Source organism: Hippopotamus amphibius, chromosome 5 (genome assembly GCF_030028045.1).
Source record: "Hippopotamus amphibius kiboko isolate mHipAmp2 chromosome 5, mHipAmp2.hap2, whole genome shotgun sequence".
In the NCBI taxonomy this organism is placed as follows: Eukaryota; Metazoa; Chordata; class Mammalia; order Artiodactyla; family Hippopotamidae; genus Hippopotamus; species Hippopotamus amphibius.
The window spans coordinates 7,671,512-7,691,790 of NC_080190.1; the positions used below are offsets into that span (position 1 = coordinate 7,671,512).

At 57.6% G+C, this 20,279-nt stretch overlaps 1 protein-coding gene across 2 annotated transcripts in view; it reads left to right on the forward strand.

Moving 5' to 3' along the window:
- Positions 1–20,279, forward strand: part of FAM53B (family with sequence similarity 53 member B) — a 77,959-nt gene that overhangs the window by 21,728 nt on the left and 35,952 nt on the right. For both annotated transcript variants that reach the window (XM_057734957.1, XM_057734958.1), the window contains exon 3: positions 279–1,057. In XM_057734957.1, coding sequence (XP_057590940.1) covers positions 279–1,057 — 779 coding nt within the window. The remainder of the gene's footprint in view (positions 1–278; positions 1,058–20,279) is intronic.

Consider the following 20,279-nt stretch of genomic DNA (forward strand, 5'->3'; position numbering starts at 1 on the left):
GACTTTCCTGGGAGGCAGTACGGTATGTTGGAAAGAAAACTGTCTCAGGAATCCTGGGGGCTGCCTGGATCCTAGGCTTTGCCCTGCTTCTAACTCAGCACCGTGGGACTCACGTCCCCCCTCTGAGCTTGTTTCTCATCTGTAAAGCCATGACTGGATGGCTTTTAAGGGCCTTTCTGGCTCTAGCATCCTGTTTAAGACGGGTTCTTGGTGAGGAGATAGAGGGCTGGCACAAAGGCCTTCTCAAATCCTGTTTCTCTTTGTCATTTACGAACCAGAAAATGACAGATGGCGAGACCTGGACAGGAAGTGCCCTCTTCAGATCGACCAGCCGAGCGCCAGCATCTGGGAGTGCCTGCCCGACAAGTGTCAGGACAGCACTCTGTGGCACCGGGAGGCCGCGACTGCCTGCGCGGTCACCAGCCTGATCAAAGACCTCAGCCTCAGTGACCACAACGGGAACCCCTCCGCGCCCCCCAGCAAGCGCCAGTGCCGGTCGCTGTCCTTCTCTGACGAGATGTCCAGCTGCCGAACGTCATGGAGGCCCTTGGGGTCCAAAGTCTGGACTCCTGTCGAGAAGAGGCGCTGTTACAGTGGGGGCAGCGTCCAGCGCTACTCCAACGGCTTCAGCACCATGCAGAGGAGCTCCAGCTTCAGCCTCCCGGCCCGTGCCAACGTGCTCTCCTCGCCCTACGACCAGGCGGGACTTCACCACCGATTTGGCGGTCAGCCCTGCCGGGGGGCGCCGGGCTCGGCCACCTGCGGACAGGCGGGAGACATCTGGGGCCCCGACCCGAGCCCTGTGGGCGGGGACCGGCTCGACATGCAGCGGTCCCTCTCCTGCTCGCACGAGCAGTTCTCCTTCGCGGAGTACTGTCCCCCGTCCGCCAGCAGCACCCCCGCCTCGACGCCGGAGCTGGCCAGACGCTCCAGCGGGCTCTCCCGCAGCCGCTCCCAGCCGTGTGTCCTTAATGACAAGAAGGTCGGCGTTAAGCGGCGTCGCCCCGAAGAGGCTCAGGAGCAGAGGCCCTCCCTGGACCTTGCCAAGATGGCACAGGTAAGAGCCCCAGAAGGCGCTGGAAGGTGCTGCAGAAGCAACCAGGCGCTTGTCGGGGCCTCCACGGCTCCTGGCCCACGCTGGGCAAGGGCAGGGTGCCCGTGTCAGAAATACCCAGGAAGTGGGTTAACTTCCTTGTTTGTAAAATTCTATACACTGAAAGATGAAATCAAACCCTTTTTCTTAAGCATCTGTGGCTTTCCATTTAAAAGCAGGAAAGCTCTTTCCCCATGCACACGTGCTAGCGGTACAGGAGCAGACAGATGGTGAGAGTCAGGGCCTTGGGCGGCCCAGTGTCACCAGACACTGCTGGTCCCCCTCCAGGCACTTCTCTGCAGCCTCTCCCAGGAGCCCATCCCTGCAGCCGCCGTAGGAACTGCTCGCCCAGGCCGAGACTCAGTGTCACTCAGACTGTGCTGATCCTGAGATCAGGGCCGTGGGGGATAGTTTCAGAGACAATAGATGGGGGGGAGGCACTTATTCTTTTGCTTAAACTGCCGATAGTGTGAGACCGTCCAGGAACCGTGATCACTCTCCTCTGTGCCGCCTCTGTCATCGTCCTCGCTGTTCGCTGTAGGCGCGGCCTCTGGCCACACGCCCCGTCCCTTGTGCTTTATCCTCTGTGTCTCGGACCCTGCCTTGTGCTAACACTGACCTTGAGTATTGGTTTGAATGAGATGAGCTTGGAGTTAATACACCTTCATCAGGACCGTCTCCAAGCCTGCATGCCTGCGTTTGGTTCTCACTGGGGAGTCCCAAGGATCAGAGCGTGACAGGGAGGCCCAGGGAGCAGGGTTGGCCCTTGTGACCTGTCTACTCGAGGACAGATGGGTGTGGTGGGTAGAACACCGCTCTCTAGGTTCTGTGTCCAGGGGTTCCTCAGGTGCTCAGAGCCACGGTTTGAGCATCATCTTTTCTGGTCTTGTCATGTGAGCCTCAGTCATGGCTGGGCTTAGGGAGTGGAGACCAGCTTGGCAGTGAGAGGCTGGCCTTGCTTGTGAGCACATGGCCACATCTGTGCAGACTGACTTGTTGTGTCCACTCCTTCGCAGGTGGGCATCACTGCCTTCCTTCAGTGGCCAGTGCTGCTTTTTCCACTGGGCCTCCTTTCCTTTCAGAATGAAAATATAGCTTCTGTTTATGGGAGTTTCCTTTTCCTCTAGTTCTCCCTGCCAGCCTAGAGGCCCCCCGAAAACAAGGGGTGCAGGTATCTCCAGTCTAGAGCGCCCACCTGGCCCCTGAGTCCTGCCTTGCTGGCCACCTTTGTCCAAGAGCCCAGGCCCTGGCCCGGAGGACCGGTGGGTGGCACTGCCCCCCACTCTGTGACCGTGGGGTTTGCCTGGGGGAGAGCTGAGGAGAGGAGTTGGCAGAGCCGACCCTGCGCCCTCACGGTCAGTTTCCCTTCCTCCCATTGCGGCTCTAGGAGTGTCCTAGCTAGGCAGCGATCGGACACATTCATTCAAATGGGACAGGCGAGTGGAATTTTCCTTCCTGGAGAAATGTAAATAGGTAAAAAGGCTGGAAAGGTGACAGATTTGGGCGACTTCTGAAGGAAACCCAGAGCCCTGAGTTCTGGGCACGATAAATGGCTTCAGTTAAATTTTTAATGCTGAGCTTGTTTTATTAGCTAATAAATTAGATAGGCAATAAAAACAACGTACCCGTGTTATTATATTTTACTAGCCACACGTTGGAATCACACCACTGGCATCACCGGGGACCTTTCCCATCCTCACTTGGGCAGAAACCGTTTGAAAATATATGGCTCAGTGGAGCTGTGCCCAGATGTATAGGTTACTTCATCGGTTCCAGGCAGCCCTCAAGATCCTGAGGAGGCTGTCCTCCTTCTGCCTGCCTTTCCCCAGCCAAGGCCTGGGCAGGGCAGGGTCCAGGGAGAGCAGAGAAGGGGCCCCTGGGAAGCATGTGGGCCGAAGGGCTGCGGTCAGAGCCCTGGGGATGGGTGGCCCCAAGCCGCTCCCCCCAGCCAGACCCCTTCCCCTGGGGCGCTGCCTGCTTCAGCTCCCCATCTGGATGATCTGTGGCCTCAGGAGGTGGGCCTTGCCCTTCCAGGAGCCTTGAAAGCCAGGCCCAGGGCCACCTCTGTGTATTTGAAGAGCCCTGGATGCAGCCTGGAGCATGGAGGGCCCTGTGCCCGGCACCCTGTGAGCGGTGTCGCTGGTGTGTGGGGACCTGCTCGCAGCCGGACGGTGGCTGGTGCAGGACTTACTTCCTCCAGACCCTGGCCTCCCCGTGGTCTTACCTTTAGCTGCTGGGAAGCGAGTGGGTCTGCACGACTGTGGGGAGGCCGGCCTGTGTCGAGGGTCGGTGCTGCTCTGTGTGTCCTGCCGTCGTTTCCTCCAGCTGGATCACAGACTCTCTCTCCTGGGTCTCTTTATCTCGGTTTATGCGTTTGCCCACCTGGCGGGAGGGGTTCCACGTGAACAGTGTCGTCAAGAAGCCCCTGTGTGCGTGGGCTCTGGGCCCAGGTGCGTGAGAGATTTGGGCTGAAGGTACAGAGTGAGTGCATTGCAGTCAGACCTTTGGGACGATAGCCAGGCCTGATAAACCCCGGCCCCCAGGGGTGCTGACCGGGGCTGGGACCTCCCCGGGGGCTGTGTGAGCACCAGCGGTGCCCAGAGTAAGGATGGTAGCCAGAGCCTCTCCATCCAGCACAAAAGGGACCGGGGAGGGACCCTGAGAGAGTCCGATGGGCTAGGGGAGCCCAAACGCTCTGAGGGCCGGGACCTGCCTCCTGCACGCAGGGAGCAAGGGCGCTGGGGCGGGCACCACTCTGAGCTGCAGGCTCTGAGCTGGAAGCCTAGGCCGTGAGATGTAGGTGTCCCTCGGGCTGTGTCCCTCACAGCCCCTCCTGAGGAAACAGGCCCTTCCGTCACATGGGGTTCACCTTTAGATGCTCACCTCGGGGGGGACATTGACAAATCAGAAGGCCTCAGAGATGGGGCAGGAGTCTGGCAGCCCTGGGCAAGTTGCTTAACATCTCTGTGCAGCAGATAACACAGGCACTGCCACTGCCACCACCAACACAGGAGGAATAGGGGAAATCATGTGTGTGCATGTGTGTTGTGTAAGTGTGTCAGTGTGTCTGTGTGCACGTATGTGTGGGTGTAGCTGTGTGTGGATGTCTGTATGTGCGTGTGTGTGTATCTGTGACATCTGTGGTACTACACGTGTATGTGTCTTTATCTGCACACTCGTCACCTGTGCGCTGGCCCAGGCAGCACTGACAGATACTGACTGTTGGCGTCCTGATCACAGGGCTTGGGAGGGAGGGTGCGGGCTTGTTCTGGGCACCTCCAGAGGCAGACCTGGGCCTAGAGGCTGACGTTCTGAGGACCCCCCTTTGCTTTATCTGTCCTTCTCTTTCCTTCTGTTTTTGCCCTCCCTCTTCTGTCCTTGCCACTTACTTCTTCTTGTTGCTTCCTCTTCTTACGTCATCCTTTTGTTTTGAAAAATGGGAAGGAGGCCTGCCCTGTGGCTCCGCTCAGCCTGTGGTGGACAGCGCGCCTGGAGCCGGGGTGGTGAAATGGGGACAGAATCAGAATCGCCACCTGCCAGAGGAGGCTGGCGTGTGTGAGCGTTCTCGTCTCACGTCTGTCACCCCTGGGACCAGGATGGAAGTGACCCCAGGAGCCCAGCAGCTGCCCCTGCAGGTGCCCTGCCCTCCTAGCCGGGTCTCCGGGCACAGCTGTCCAGCTGGCAGCAGCGGGGGCTCTTGTCTCTTGCAGCAGTGGGGAAGGAGGGGTTAGAAATTGCTTTCAGATTCTTTGCTTCTCAAAACCTGAGTGCCCTGCTCTCGGGCAGGGAGCTGGGTCCTGAGTGAGGGAGGGTGACTGTAGGGAGGGGGCCCCATGGGGAGGGATGATGCCAGGACCTGGCCCCGAAAGGCCCTCCTTCCCGGTAACCGTAACTGCAGCCACTCGGTCCGCAGAGCGAGATGCTTGAAGGCAGTCAGTCTTGCCTCGTCCGTGCCAGGTCGGGTGCCGCTGGCCTCCCCGCGCAGCTTCCCTCTCGTGGTCTGTCGAGGCCCCTCGTGCCTGGTGTTCTGTGTGAAGCCTCAGCCTCCCTTTTGCAAAATGACAACATGTGCTGTTGAGGGCAGGGTCCAGCCGGAGCACATGAGCTGTTTATTAGCGGGACTTTCGCTGACATGATTTATTACTGCTTTTTTGAGAGTTGGCTTGACCACCAAGCATTGGTTCACTCGCAGCGAGACCTGGGCTCTGCGTGGCCATTTAGACACGGGTCACGTGTGCGTGAGCAAAGATTTCAGAAAAAAGCAACAATTAAAGATTACCTGCTGAATGCCGTGCCCTGGGTGCCACAGGCCCTGCTGTATTTTTAACTGCAAGCTGGTCAGCTTGAAAGAGCAACAAATTGTACTTCTCAACAGTGCTTGCAACAGAAGGGAGACGTTTGTGAGGAGGGGTTGGGATGCTGAAACAGAGGTTTGATTGATGGCAGCTGCCCACACACTGAGTCCCCGAGGCTCCCGGAGCAGGCCTCCAAACAGGCAGCAACTGTTGTGTTAGCAGATGTTGGAGGGGCCCGTGAAAGCTGGCTGGGGGCAGCTCGGGGTAGGAAAGAAGCGTGAGGTAGAAACTGTGCCGAGAGCCATGGTCCTGCAGACCAGTCCAGGAGAGCGGCATCGCCAGGGCCGCACGGGCTCTGAAGGGTGAGGGCTTGGTGCAGGAAGTCACCAGGAGGGTTGTCACAGATGCTCACCAATAACTCGTGCCTCTTTGCTGGCAGGGTCATCGCCGGGTGAGGCTGCCTCTGGTCGGCCTCCTGCCCTCCCTCCGCCTGTGTGCCGGTGGGGGCCACCTTTAACGAGGGGTGGCCCTCACACCCCTGGCTGCACTCTCTCTTGCTCCGGCAGCCCTGGCAGCTGCAGGCCAGATGTGCTTTTTCTTGGCAGGGTCCCTGGGCTGAGGCCTGGCTTGCCCAAGCCTTAGTGGCCTCCTGTCCCCTCTGCCAGTGGCCGGCCGGCCACCTCCCTGGCTCCCGTTTCCGGCTGCTCTGCACCCTTCACACCCTTCCTGCCAGCACGGGGGGCCGTGCTGAGAGCAGCAGAGGAATTCAGAGGTGGGTCTCCCTTTCCAACACGGAATGCAGATGGGTGTGAAGATCTTTGAGGAATAGTCATGGAAAGCCCTGAAATGCCAACTGGGATGATAGATGTTCTAAATAAAAGTAAAGGTAAAAACCACTGTGGGGATCTGTTTGAAGAAAGGAAACATGGCATCACTTAAAGCTTAAAGCTGCCTGTTCTGCCCGCTGCAAGTCAGGGTCCATGGCTGTGATTATCACCATATAGTGAAAAGGACACACATTTTTGGGTTACGCTGTTGTGGATTCAAACCCCTCTCCTACCAGTTACCCAGTGGATAAAATTGGGCAGATTAATTACCTTTCACCGAGCCACATATTCTCTGTGTATTGGATTTATTACCACTCTATGGATCTTAGCAAGAAGTGTTTTTATTTAAGCTGTCCATCAGCCATGTAAGGGAAAAAAATAGTGCTGTCAACTTTTGGTGCTACTACTACCTTGCCTTACTTAACATTTTCCTAAGCACTTTGTTGATATATACCTATATATTCCTATTCACACTCTGTTCACGTATTTCTTCTATTTTTATATACTTACTTTTAAATAAAATACACAAAATTATAGAAAAACAAAACATAGTCATGTACCCAACACAAAGATTAAAGAAATATTGACAATTTTTTATTTTTCAGATGTCTATACTTTTCTCTTTTTAAGAAATAAAACATTAAGAAATATTAAAAAACAAATAAACAAAAAAAACAAACCACTGTGGGCACGTGGGGGTAGTTGCTTCTGATAAGGAAGCAGGATGGGCTTGGACAAAGGAAGAGAGCCGTTAAGACCCGGGCCGTCAGAGCGATGGATGCCGAGGTGGCAGCGCCTTCCGTGCGCTTGACAGGCGTTGCTGGTCAGTCGTGGTGGTCCTTCTGGTTGAACTCAGAGGAAACCTAGAGTCCTCCCCTCTGCGATCTTGGTGGCCACTACTCATTGATCTGCCACCTCTCACCCCTCACTAGAGAGTCCGGGAGGGTTGGTGACTTGCCCACAGCCACGTGGCTCCTGAGGAGGCTGGGAAGGCTGGCTTCAGTGCTCCTCCTCTACTGTGACCCGCCCCCAAGTGCTCTTTCCAGGTGGCGGACACTCGTGGGACACAGAGGGCGTAGAGGTGAAGGTGTGAGCTCTGGAGTCAGGTGGGGCTCAGTTCCCCATCTGTCACTTTTTTGAGCTGTGTGCCCTTGGGCGGGTCACCCTCTGTAAGCCTCCGTCTTCTTGTCTGTAAAATGGAAATGACAGCTCCTGTTTCTTATGGGCGTGGATCCGCCGGGCTGGGTGCTCTCATGTCAGAGCCGCACCCTGCGGCCCGTCTCCCTGGCTCCTGGCAGTCAGCTGGGCTGCGGCTCCTGGCACAGGGGTGTCGCTATCCTGCAGGGCTGGACAGGGCAGGGCAGGGCAGCGCCGGGCCGGGGCGGGAGGGTAGTTTCAGCTCTCCCCAGTGCTTCCTTTCTCTCAGAAGCCCTGCAGAACCCCTGATGGGTGCTCTCGTAAGTCGAGGAAGCCCCTCTTCAGACTCCTGGATCCCTCTTGTCTCCCCAGGCACAGCCACCAGGTTGCATAAGCAGTCTGCTTAAGGTCACTTGGATCCGGGCCGAGTGTTGACACAATAGCTTTGATCTCCTGAGGAAAAGAATAGAGGGAGTTCAACTGGGGACATGCCAGGGAGGCAGCGTTTAATGCCACTTGGTGATTTTCCATGCTTTCATTGAGAGCCCCTCTGAGCTGAAGGAGGTGTGAGGCCACAGGGCTCTGGGGGTGCCCAGGGCTTTCTGGGGGGGGGATGTTCTGCTCCATAAGCCTGGTGCCCAGACGGGAGCTCCCCAGACTTGAGGCACCCTCGACCTGCCCGGCCCTGCTCCGGTGCCGGAGGCAGGAGGCGGGAGGCGGACGGCCCGCCCTCAGGAGGCCGCAGCCTGTAGGCAGGTGGGAGGCGCATCTGAGGACACCTCCAGTCCTGCTTTGTGGGGAACGTCTGGAAAACGTCTGCTAGGTAGTGTTGGATGGTTCCGGGGCAAGTCCCTACGTGTGGTGGTTCTGCGTCCCTGGTCAGCGGCCCAAGTCTTGTGTCAGGCAGCAGAGTGGATGCCAGGAAGCCCGTGTGGCTGTCAGTGCCCTGTCCAGATGCCGCGTGCGCTGGGCGTCTCTGCTCCCTGGTAGCATTCGGAAGCGGCCAGGCTTCCAGAGTGTTCTCACGGTGCCTTGGAATCGTGTGAGCAGGGACATAAGCCCTGAGGCAGCCCTGGGAGAGTGGGGGTGGGGCTTGCACAGGTGTGTGTGCGAAGGTCAGAGTCGCGAAGGGGCTGGGAGGAGCCCAGCGTGGCCGGAGCAGAGGGCGTGATGGGGTCAGGGGCCCGAGCGCGGTGGGCCTTCTTGGTTGGTCTTCTGAAGATGTTTGTCTTTTATTCTGAGTGCAGGAGGGGAAACAACAGAGAGTTTTAAGCAGGGGAGTGGCAGCTCCCCCCAACCCCTGCCCTGCAAGCTCCTGGCTGGGGGGGCGCAGCATGGACGGAGGGGTGGGAGAGGCAGACAGGACAGTGGGCTGGACCAGGGCGGTGGACACGTGGATTCCTGTTAGGGGCTCGGACGTTCTGGGGGTGCAACCAACAGGCCCAGCCAAGGGGCTTGATCTTGTCATTAGCTTCCAAGTCACCCTAGTCACAGACCTCAACGGGCTGAGAATCCAGCACCCTAATCCCCAAAGATAACTGTCTTTAAGCTACTGTGTTCAGAGTTTGCTGATGGTAAGTCCCTCTTGTCACCTCACTGGCAGCCCTCGCTTTGCCCATATTTCTTCATGACCTGTTCTCAGCAGAAGCGAAGTGCAGCTGATCACCATGATTCGTTTTGTTTCCACAAGTGTCCTTGAAACCACCCCACCCCCAAACCCGTGCGCATCCGTGCTTTGCCAGCCCAGGCTGCCCTTTCCCACCCCGAGGAAACTCGATTCCTACCCTTTCTCATCACCCCTGCCTCCAAGGCTCCCACTCCTTTGCTGAAGCGTCTCTGTCCTTGTCCACTTGAAACTGGGTCCTCTGCTTGGGACTCGGCTGGAGAAGGTGAGCGGCTCAGGGCTTCAGGAGGATGCTTTCAGCTCTGGAGCCTTGTCACACTGGGTCGCGTCTCAGCCGTGCCACATCTGATCTGTTTACATCAGCTGGGGCAACATCTCTGGAAAATGAGGGGCCTGCAGTGGCCTCTGTGAATCTACTAACAGAGTCCAGTGACCCCAGCCCTGCCTGGAAGGATGCAGGTGAAGGGGCCACTTGACAGAAACCCAGAAGGATTTAAGCATCCCCCGTCTTACCCCTCCCTCCTTATTGGGGATGTGGGATAACGTCTCCCAGGAGGAGCTCTAAGCCCTCAGTGAGCCTGCGGGTCTGCCCTTGGGAGGGCCAGAGACAGGGGCGCGCGGAGCGGTGTCACCGAGATGGATGTGTGATTAATTACTGGGCTGAGCCGACATGCCTGCCACCTGCCTGTGCCTTTATCCTGTACAGGCCGCTGGCTTTCGTGGGGACCCGCACAGGGTGAAACTGTGCCCATTTTGCCTTTTGGAACACAGCCCTCCGTTGTCCCAAGCATGGCATCGACACAGAATCCTTGTTGACATGAGCCGTTTTCTGTAACGTTTTTGCGGAATCAGCCGTCCTGAATTCCTGCCCTTTCTTGCAGCTTCAGACCACAGTCGAGAACTAAAGAAAGCAAATGCCAGGCAGGAGGGCCAGCCCTTTGCCGTGTCCCCAGGCCGGCAGGAACTTGGTTTGACTGGACTCGGAGTGGGTGTTAGTTGCCTATTTATGGCAAGAAGATTAACAATGCCTGCTTTGAAAGTTAGGCATAGTAGAACTCTTGGATAATTCCTTTTGGGGAGGGCGAGGGCTGGCGTTTTCTTTTTTCTGTCTTGGAAAACAAAAGAAATGGTTGGTTCCAAAATATAAGGCAACCACCAGAAGCTTCATTTGTGAGCAGTAGCAGTGAGCTCACATCGTAATATGTCACTGAAGGCCAGCAGGCCCAGCCCCTTCCCTGAAACAGTGCAGCGGCCTGTATATTTATTTATTTATTTATTTATTTATTGGCTGCGTTGGCTCTTCGTTACTGCGCGCGGGCTTTCTCTAGCTGCGGACAGCAGGGGCTACTCTTCCTTGTGGTGTGCGGGCTTCTCGTTGCGGTGGCTTCTCTTGTTGAGGAGCACAGGCTCCAGGCGCTCAGGCTTCAGTAGTTGTGGCACACAGGCTCAGTAGTTGTGGTGCATGGCCTTAGTTGCTCCGCGGCATGTAGGATCTTCCCGGACCAGGGATTGAACCCGTGTCCCTGCATTGGCAGGAGGGTTCTTAACCACTGTGCCGCCAGTTCCCCGGACAGTTGTTAACCAGATTCCTGAAGAACCGAGAAGTCGAGATGTGGACACCAGGTATCACAGAGACAACTACTGCTGCAGCTGCTCCCACCTGGGAAGACGCTGCCCTTGGGAAGGCTCTGCAGCTGGGAGTCCGCAGGCCCTTGGGGGCTGAGGAGCAGGGCAATGGCAGTTGGTTCTGTGGATGTTAGAAAAGCTGCACGCTGGAAGCAGGTGCTGTGAGTGGACCAGACCACTCCCATGGGTGAGGAGCAGGGCTGGGGGGCAGTGACGGCCACAGGAAGCAGACAGGACGATGCCCGGCCCTACTCCCGCCTCCAGCCTCGGGGGCTCCTCCAGCCCTCCCGCAGGCATAGCCTCACAGGGGGCAGATGGCAGAACCCCGGCCCCGGCGCAGAGTGCAGAGCGGGAGTGGCCTGGAGCTGAGACAGCAGGCAGCTGACCCTCGCCGCCTGGGGGAACCCCTGCCCTCCCACCTCCATGCAGCTCCTCCATCCTAGTGCCTGGCTGTGAGGCAGGCTGTGCAGACGCAGGCAAGCCCTCTGTTCTCAGTACCCTCTTAGGTCCTGGGCCGGGCCGCTAGAGACCTGTTCCGCTCTGCTCTCCACTCCCACCACCTCGTCTGCACTCAGAGACACTTCCCTGGTGACTACTGGGTGCCTGGCACTCAGGCAGGCCCAGGGGTGTTTCTGTAAGACACACACAATCACCACTTTCATATAAGCTACTTTCCAGAAAGGGGGAGGATAACAAGGAAGTGAACAGCAGGCCAGGTAATTTCCGATGGTGACATTTGCCATAAAGAAAGTGAAGCAGGCTGGTGTGGTTGGAACGCCAGGTGGGGGAGAGGAGATGGAGGCGGCCAGCCTCAGCCTGGAGGGACGGGGAGGCCTCCCTGAGGAGATGACCGGATGATGGGCTGCGTTTAACCGCTACGTCTTCACACGGCAGCCTGGCTCAGGCCCTGGGAAGTGGGGCGCTAACCCCTGACAGTCCCGGCCTGCTTTTGCAGCAGGGGTGGGAGGGGATTGGTTGTTCTGGGGCCTTCCCTCAGGACGTGGTCCCCCCGTCCACCCTGGGACGGCTCCTCTCCTTCCTCTTCAGGGGAGAAAATCGAGTGTGGGCTGCCAGCCCGCTTGCCGAGCGGCCGAGCAGTGACAAGAGGGGGCCATCCTTCAGCCCCCACTGCCCATGGGTCACAGCCTCTCCGAAGGGCCCCTGCTGGGGTGGGTCCTGCCACCACTTGCGAACCACAGGCCTGGGCGATCCCGGGACCGGCTGAGTCTGGGGCCAGCTGTAGGCCTCGCGTTCCCTGAAGGTACGGTGGGGGTGGTGACGTTCTCACCACAGGCCGCTTTGGCCCAGGGCTCAGGGTGTCCTCAAGGAGGCATGACTGTTATTTATCATACGCGCAGGCAGACATTGATGCGGTGGCCTCGATACTCTAATAGCACACTCATCCTCCCAGCCCTTGGGCAGACTTTGCATTTCTTCAGCTGTGAGTTTTCTGGTAGGTAAATAGGGCACTGGGGGCTTAAAGAGGCCCCATGAGTCGGCACCAGGGCCTCTCTAGGAGGCTGCTTCGGCTCTGCCGGAGCAGCACGGCCCGGCTGTCCTGTCCCAGGTCCCTCCATAGTGCAAGGCTGGAGCACGAGGGAGGTGGGCCCTGCGGTCTGGCTCTGCCGTGCTGAGGGGAGGCGCCCGGAAAATGTCAGTTATGTCCTGCAGGTGGATGCATCCACAGTCCGGAATAACCCTCTTGGTGCCCAAAGCAGAGTCTTCGTTGCCCATTTTTGTGGTTTGCTGGAAGATCTCTAAGCCCTTGGCCACTGCCACCCCCTCATCCCCGTAGTGGCTCGTCTTGTGGGAGGGGAGGGGGTCGCAGCCAGTCCTGCATTTGCCCAAGACCAGGGCCTGGCCAGCCTCCCCTCTGACCCCAGCCAGGCTGTCCTGGACGCAGCCCCTGGGCACGCCTCTCCCTCTGAAATGGTGGGTGTGCCTGGAAATGGGGAGAAGAGGCATGAGAAATGGGCCTCTGTGTCCCTGAAGGAAAAGTCCTCGCAAACCCCTGACTGCGCGGACGTGGCAGACAAGGTGCAAGGTGGCATTGAGGGTGTGCTGTGCTGGCGGCGTGGCCAGGCTGGGCTGTGCTCACGCTCACACTCACAGGAGGGGCTCTTCTTGCCCTATCACCCCAGATTGTTTTTCTGCCCCTTTCTAATGTGGGTACCCCGGGAAGATACTGAGACCTGGGGAGGGCCCTTGTGGGCTAGCTGGGTGGTCTTCTCCCGTCATGCCGTTCTGTCTCAGAGCATCACATGTGCCCTGTGCAAGGATGGATCCCGCCCGGGACTCGGTGCCACGGTCCAGTCTTGCCGATGGTTCTACCCGTGTTCCACCTCCAGCCAGTACACCCTCCCGTAGCCCCTCGATGGTTGGGACCAGCTTTAAACAGGCCTAATCCACCTAGAGAAATTCCGTCTCATTTTCATCTGGAACTGTCTTGGACAACGGAATTTTCCGAGAATTGATGGCAAAGAAAAATGGGAACAAGTATGCAGGCCGGGGAGCCAGCGACAGAAAAGACCCAGGCAGGAGTGGCGCCACGCTGTATGTTGGGCGCGAGTGTTTTAGCAGACGTGGGCTGACTGTGCAGCAGTAACTAGTTGGCAAGAGAAGGGAGGTGGCATCTGCAATGGTGTGATGTTCGTTGTCACTCAGCAGAGACACCAGAACTGCAGCGTGACACACACAGGGAAGCTGTGAGCAATCACCCTGCCCGTGTCTGCCCCGCACCGAGGATGGCAGGAGAGGGAAGGGCGGGCTCTGGGCTCTGGGGCCAGGTGGGCCTGACGAGGGGTGTACCGCTCGCCAGCTGGGTGGCCCTGGGCAAGTCACTGTCGCTCTCTGGGCCTCCGTGTCGTCTTCGGCGTGATGTGGGGTTTGAGCTTGTGGGAACCCCTGGAGCAACCCGGGTGCACAGACGCCCTCGGGAAATGTTGGCCCTGGGATCAGTGCTGTCACCACGTCATCGTTCCTATTTCTTTGACTTATTACTGCTTGTGACCTTGAAGTGGTTGTCATTAGCTTGATGGGCAGCCCCGTGAAGGAAGCAGCACGCCGCCTGGAGGCCTGAGAGGGGCTGGGAGGCTGGAGGGAGGGTGCAGAGGGCCAGGTGCTTGGCCCCCCCCCCCCAGGTGGCCCTGCCCAGCCCTGGGGACGCAGGGGCCTCAGGGCAGCCTCTGACCACACACAGGTGGAGTGAGAGGCAGCAGCTGTGGGGCTGCTGACTGTTGGCAAGTAAGGTGGGAGCGAATTTGCAGAAGAAACTCACCTATGGAATTCTCTCCTCAAAACAGCCCTGTGAGGCCGACGCATCTTATCCTTTTTAGGGACGGTAACTGAGTCTCAGCTACATGCAGTGGAAACAGAATATGAGCCACAGAGATTATTTTAAATTTTCTAGTAGCCACGGTTAAAAAGAAAAAAGGAACAGGTAAAATTAATTTAATAATATATTTTATTTAACCCAGTATATCCAAACAGTGTCATTTCACCATGAAATTAATAGAAATCAGTCATTAGTGGAGATGTGTGTGTTTTTATTTAATACCAAGTTTCCAAGGTCAGGATGTATGTTACGTTTACAGCACATCTCAGCTTGGGCTGGCCACATGTCCAGTGCTCAGTGGGCTCAGGTGGCAGGTGGCTCCTGGAGTGGACAGAGCATTCGCCCAAGGTCACACCACATTAGAGTGTGCTCATGGTGGGCAGGGAGGCTTCGGGGTAGGGACATAAGGGATGGGACTGGGACTCAGCCATGGTTTAAGGGGCTCGGCTCTGCCACCCACTTGGAGACCCTGTCCTTCTAGAGGTCCTGGGTGCCGGCTGATAAAGGAAGGGCTGGCAAGAGGCCCTGCTCCGACGTGCGGGATCCTCAGAGCTGTGGGCTCTCCACCAGGGGACCAGGAGGCCTACACAATGGAGCGTTTGGATACTCAGGGGCCCACCCTGTCATGGAACAGGCACATCACAGGCTCACCGCTGGGCCCCCCATGGAGCAGGTCTGTGGGAAGGGGGAGACCCTGGCTTCTCCTCTGAGGTGTTTTTTTCTGCTGGAGTTATTGTACCGGTGCAGCCCTGCTCGGTCTGGCACGTGTCCAGGCCGGGGCTGGAGAAGGGGGTGGGTGGCAGTAGACGGGCCCTAATGGGGTGGCTAGGCTAGCTCTTCTCGTGGGATCCTGGTGGGGATGCTGAAGTAGGCTTTGTGGTGCCACACGCCGTGGGTCACTTCTCTGTGCTGCCGTCTTGCTCTCTGATGAGCGAGCTGTGTACTTGCCACACCCACTTGAGCCAGACTCCGCACAGCTGAGCAACTCTAGGCCTGTTCCTGGGGGTGGGCCACATGGCCTCCAGACCTCAGGCAGCAGGGTGAACTCAGCCCTCAGGGGCAGGTGTGGAATGGCCCGGGGGCAGAATGTGGTTCCCCAACAGTCCCGTCCCTGGGGCTTGGCAGCCTCCTGACCACAGTTTTCCTGGAAGTTGTATTTGTGGTTCTGGTTTGCACCCCCTGCCAGGAGGGACTTATAGGAAGGTGAGACCTACAGCTTCAGCAGCCTGGGAACTTCAAACACAGCCCCACCCTCCATGGGAACCTTCTGCGCGCCAGGCAGCAATAACCGTGTGAGCTGGTGCAAATCAGCATGCATTGATTGAGTGCCAGCTGTGTACGAGTGCCTGGACCAGGGGCTCCGGGAAGACCAGCGTGCATAAGACCCTGTCCTTACCTTTAAGGAGCTTGCAGGCTGCAGAGGGGTCTGGTGGGAGCAGCTGTGTCTATTCAGCCAGCTGCGAACTGGCGAGGTAGCCGCGTCCTCAGGGTTTGGATCAAGTTGTGGACTCATCCCTTCATTCAGCCACCATGTACCAAGCACCTGCTGTGTTTTGGGTCCCTGTAGGCTCCAGGGGGGCAGGCAGCAGTAGACAGGACACTCAGCCCCAGGCTGCTGGAGGTCACAGCATCAACACATCATCACGTAGAAACCCAGAGCTTATGACCAGCACTCGTAGCTCTGCCCTCTGAGTCTTGGTCTTTTTACCTGTCAAATAGGATCCATAGTGGCTGTTGCTGGGAGTAAATAAGATGGTGACTGTAGGACAGACACCCACTGGCACTTGGTACACTCACGGAGTGCTCCAGGAGTGAGCAGTAGGGACCAGGGGCACCTGGTGGGTTCACCGTGACGTGTGCAGGCCTCAACTCTTTGGCAGGGGAACAGAGAAGCTCTCTGGTGGGCCCAGGCATGGTGCCCCAGCCACTGCTCAGGCTGTGCCTCCGCTGGAGTGGAGAGGAGAGACATGGCACAGAGATGCTCCCCAGACCGGAAACCAGCCAGTTTGGCTGGGACTGTGGTTGGGATGGAGCGTGGAGGGCCTCGAGAGCCAGCTGGAGAGTTGGGGCCTTATTCTGTGTGCAGCGGGGAGCCAAGGACAGTTTTGAACAGGATGGTGGGGTTTTGAACCCTAGTTGGGCTGGGGGTAGGTTTGCAGGGAGCCCCCCAGGACAGAGAGAGGAAGCTGTGCCCATGTATTTGGTGGCCCTCAGTGGAGAGGGGGCTGTAGGAGTCCTGCCTATGCAGGGTGAAGTGCTTGGACCCAGAGCCTTCGGGGAATTCCTTGTCTGGTTCTTCTAGGCCCGAGGGTCCAGGGCCTGGTACAGAAGGAGGGCAGCTGGCTGAGTTGACCACTCAGGTGAGCTCTTCCTCTCCTGCATCACACAGAGAAGTTCATCAGGGAAAAAAGAGGATGACCACATTTGTCCTTAGGGAAGTGCACTGAGTCAGAAAGGGCTTCCTTTTCCTCTTAGGAGCCTAGAAGTCCAGAGGTGACACTCCTGAGCAGAGCAGTGAGACGATGGGGCCTTCTGCTTTGGTTTGGGTCACCTGCCTGGTCATTCTGCTGCCCGCATTGTCCCTTCTCCCCAGGAATGAGGATAGCCTGGTTCATGTTGAGAACCTTTAGGCTGAGCCCTGCACCTTGTGTGGCCTGGGCCCCACCCCTTGAGACTTTGGTCAACGTGTAAACGATAAGATGACGCTGACGACTGTTACGGTGTGCCTGCGGCAGCATGCCTGCACTGTGCCTGTGTGTCCCTGTGCTCCACTGCACCCCGTGGACCAGGGACAAGGCTTGTGTTCATGTAGTCACATGTCTTGATTACAATTCTGGAAAGTGAGGATTGCTGTTCCCATTTTCCAGAAGAAGAAACGGAGGTTCGAAGTGGCAGCCAGGCTCACAAGGCTGGCTGTGGCAGGGCTGGGCAGTCCAGGCTTGTTGCACACCTCGTCAGGGGGCTAGGCAGGGCTTTGGACACCAGGCCCATGTCCACACGGCGGGGTCAGGGCCAGCAGAGGCTGGAGTCAGGAGCTGGAGGTTGGCTAGGAGTGAGTCTTCCCTCCTTGGCTGTGGTGGGCCCTTGGTGGGACAGACCAGCCCTGGGTACCTGGGGCACTGTTTGAGCACAGTGTGGTGGCTGGGCTCAGGTGTCAGTGCCCAGTCTTGGGGTGGCAGCTGGGATCTCATGTGACACCTCCAGGGAAGCCCGATCTGGTCCCTGCTGTGCCAGCTGTTGGAGCTGTCTAGACGGTCTAAGGTGACAGTTGTCACCATTCTGGATGAAGTAGGCTAAAATTGGATTATTACCGAAATCTGAAACTTCAGATCGAAGTGGTGGCATTGAGCAGGTGCCCCAGTGAGGGTGCTAACGGTAGCCTTGAGGAAGCCCAGGGACCTGTACGAGGAGCCCCAGACTTCTGAAGCAGTGCCTGAGGCTCAGCACGAGGGGTTGGCATGGAGGAAAAGAAGGGTCCCGCCGGCTCGGGCCCTGCAGAGACCCCGCAGTGCAGGCTGGTGGCCGCGAGGCTTGTCCCTGAGCTGGCCAGCCGGGAGCAGGACAAACACAGGTGGAATTTGCGCCTCACCCCAGGTTTCAGAATCCCTGTTGGGCCTCTTTGGAGGCCGGGCATCCAGGGCAGCTGGCCTTGCCTTTGTTCCAGTCTTCTGGTGCCTTCTCTTCTTCCTTACGCTTTAGGAGGGACGGAGGCAGCCATGAGTCCCTCTCCACCTGGGCCACCCCTGACCCTCAGTCCTTGAACCTATGTCAGGAGGGGCTATAGGGACCACCCTTGTCACAGAGCTGGACCTTGGGGGATGCAGGCCCAGTGTCTATTGAGTTCTGTATGGGATGTGACTTAATATTGTATAATAATAGATTTAACATCCTAACTAGAGCTCCACCAAGGGGACCCCTGGGGCCTCCCGAATTGGGGTTCAGTGGTGCTCTGCAGTTATGGCCAAGTGCCTTCCAGAAGTGGTGATAGCCGTCCCCTCAAACCATGCAGATCAGGGTCAGCAAACCACTGTTACCCGTTTTTGCAAATAGAATGGTGCACAGCTGTGGCCGTTTCTTAGCATTGCCTGTGGCTGCTTTCATGTTACAAGAGAGACCACATGGTTCTCAAAGCCGAAAATGTTTACTATCTGGCCCTTCAAGAGAATTTTACCAGCCCCAGTGCCTTGGTTTCCCCATTTGGAAGACAACTGGAATTTGTTTGGCTGTTCCTCATGGAGAGCAAGTCCTAGAAAGGGCCCGGCACCGTGATCCCCGTGGTTAGGAATGTGGGGGTGACGTCACGCGGTCCGCCTGGTTGTCTCAGGCTCTGCCGGGTCCAGACTTGGCCCCTGTGCGGCCCTTTCCTGTGCTCCTCAAGGGCCAAATAAGAAGGAGGTGCTGGGAATTCCCTGGCAGTCCAGTGTTAGGACTCTGCGCTTTCACTACTGGGTTCAGTCCCTGGATGGGGAACTAAGATCCCGCAAGCCATGTGGCCAAAAACACAAAACAAAACAAAAAAAGACGGAGGGGCTGGCGAGGGGCTGCCAGAGCCTGTGAGGGCTGGCTAATGGGGGCCCTGGCATCAGAACAAGCTGTTCCTCATACCTCAGCACACAAAATCATGATCCCTTTTTCAAAATGAACCGGGTTCTCCCAGTGGCCTTGCTCTGGAAGCGTTGGCTGGGGTTGCCTGTCCAGCCCCAATGCTCCCGTCTTTTCCAGGCCGCCCTTCTGCCGCTGCCATGCTTGGAGAGCATGGGCCAACGTGAGGCTTGTTCATTTCCTCCTGCTTTCACTCCCTCCCTTGATCTTCTCCCATCCCTCGAAGAATTTTGGTGAGGCTTTTCCGCCCAGGATGGTAGAACAAAACTCAGATGCAGACAGCAGAGGTTCTCATCACTGCAGACAAACCCCTAGAAAGTTCACCCTGGCTGGGAACCCAGAAACCTCTCTGCTGGCCAGATGCGTCCTGGCCCCCGAGGCGGACAACCAGCTCGGAAGTTGCTCACGGATATTAACTTTGCGGTAACAGATCCTGGCCCGGCGAGGTGGTTTTGGAACGGCATTGTGAAAATAAGGGTGGGGAGGTTGGCTCTGACGTTTAAGAGCCTCAGATGGACGTGGTTTTCATCCTGCACTCCACCTCAGACTCAGTCAACAGAGGCTGGCCTGTCCCAGGGCTGAGCCGCCCCGCGCCTGAGAAATCCACAGGCAGCCTGAGCCAGGAGGCTGCGGCCGGGCTGGAGTGCCTTCGGGGACCAGGAATGTGGTCGGAAAGTTCTTAGTACAACCAAGAGCCACTTCCACCATCGCCGTTGGCGTCTGCCCTGCTGTGAAGCCGGTGATGAGAAGATGAGGCATGAGGAGGACGAGGGGAGGAGAATGAGTAGATGTGCATCTCCCTTTAAAGAAGCTGCTCCCTGCAGTCCTCTCGTCCCGCCTTGTCTGCAGGGGCGGCCATGCAGTGGGCCACTCTGCTCAGACTTGAAGGGTGTACGTGGCCGAGAAGCAGGAAGACCGGGGTGGGGGTGGGGTAGGGGGCTCTATGATTTTCCAAAGAAGAATTTAGCTTCACAGACTACAAATTCTGAAAGTCTTAGCAACCTAACCTGAGCTCCTACTGTGTACAGGATGCTGGGGTTGAGTGTGCGGGCATCAGCCACAGCACTGCCCCCCCCACCCCCCCGCCAGGAGAGACAGACTTGTCAGCAGTTAGCCTGGACGAGGCACGTGCTAAACTGAGGTCCCAGGAACACCCTGGGGTCCCTGGGAAGCACTGGGTGACAGTAATGAAATTGCAGGCACTTCAACCTTCGCTGTGCACCAGGCATGGCTCTAAATGCTGTCCGTGTATGAGCTCACTTAATGCTCACATCTGCACAGCAGTACAGCTGAGGACACGGAAACAGAGACGTGATGAGTAACTTGGCCCGGGCCACAGAGCCAGACCCCAGCAGGTGTGGGATTTGAACCCAGGCGGTTTGGCTGGGAGTGTGTGCTAAGCCAACGCTCGGCAGACTCAGGAGGTGCAGGGAGCAGGTCCGAAGGCTGGAGGTTTCCTAGGCAGAGCCAGGCGGTGGGCGTGGAGGGGAGGAATGCAGCCCTAGAGTCCCACTGCAGGCAGCCTGCACCCCTCACCTCCCTGCCCCGTAGCCCTGCCTCTCGCCCACTCCTAGGAACTCCCGAGCACCTTCGTGCCTGTCTCCTGAGGTGGGCTGTGTGGACTCTCGTCCTGCCAGGCTTGTGCAGTTTTCAAGTCCAACACAGTTGAGCAGGTCTCACTACAGTGAGCTTCTCAGAGCCTGAACACACTTGTGTCTCCAAGAGGAGGTGCAGAAGGCAG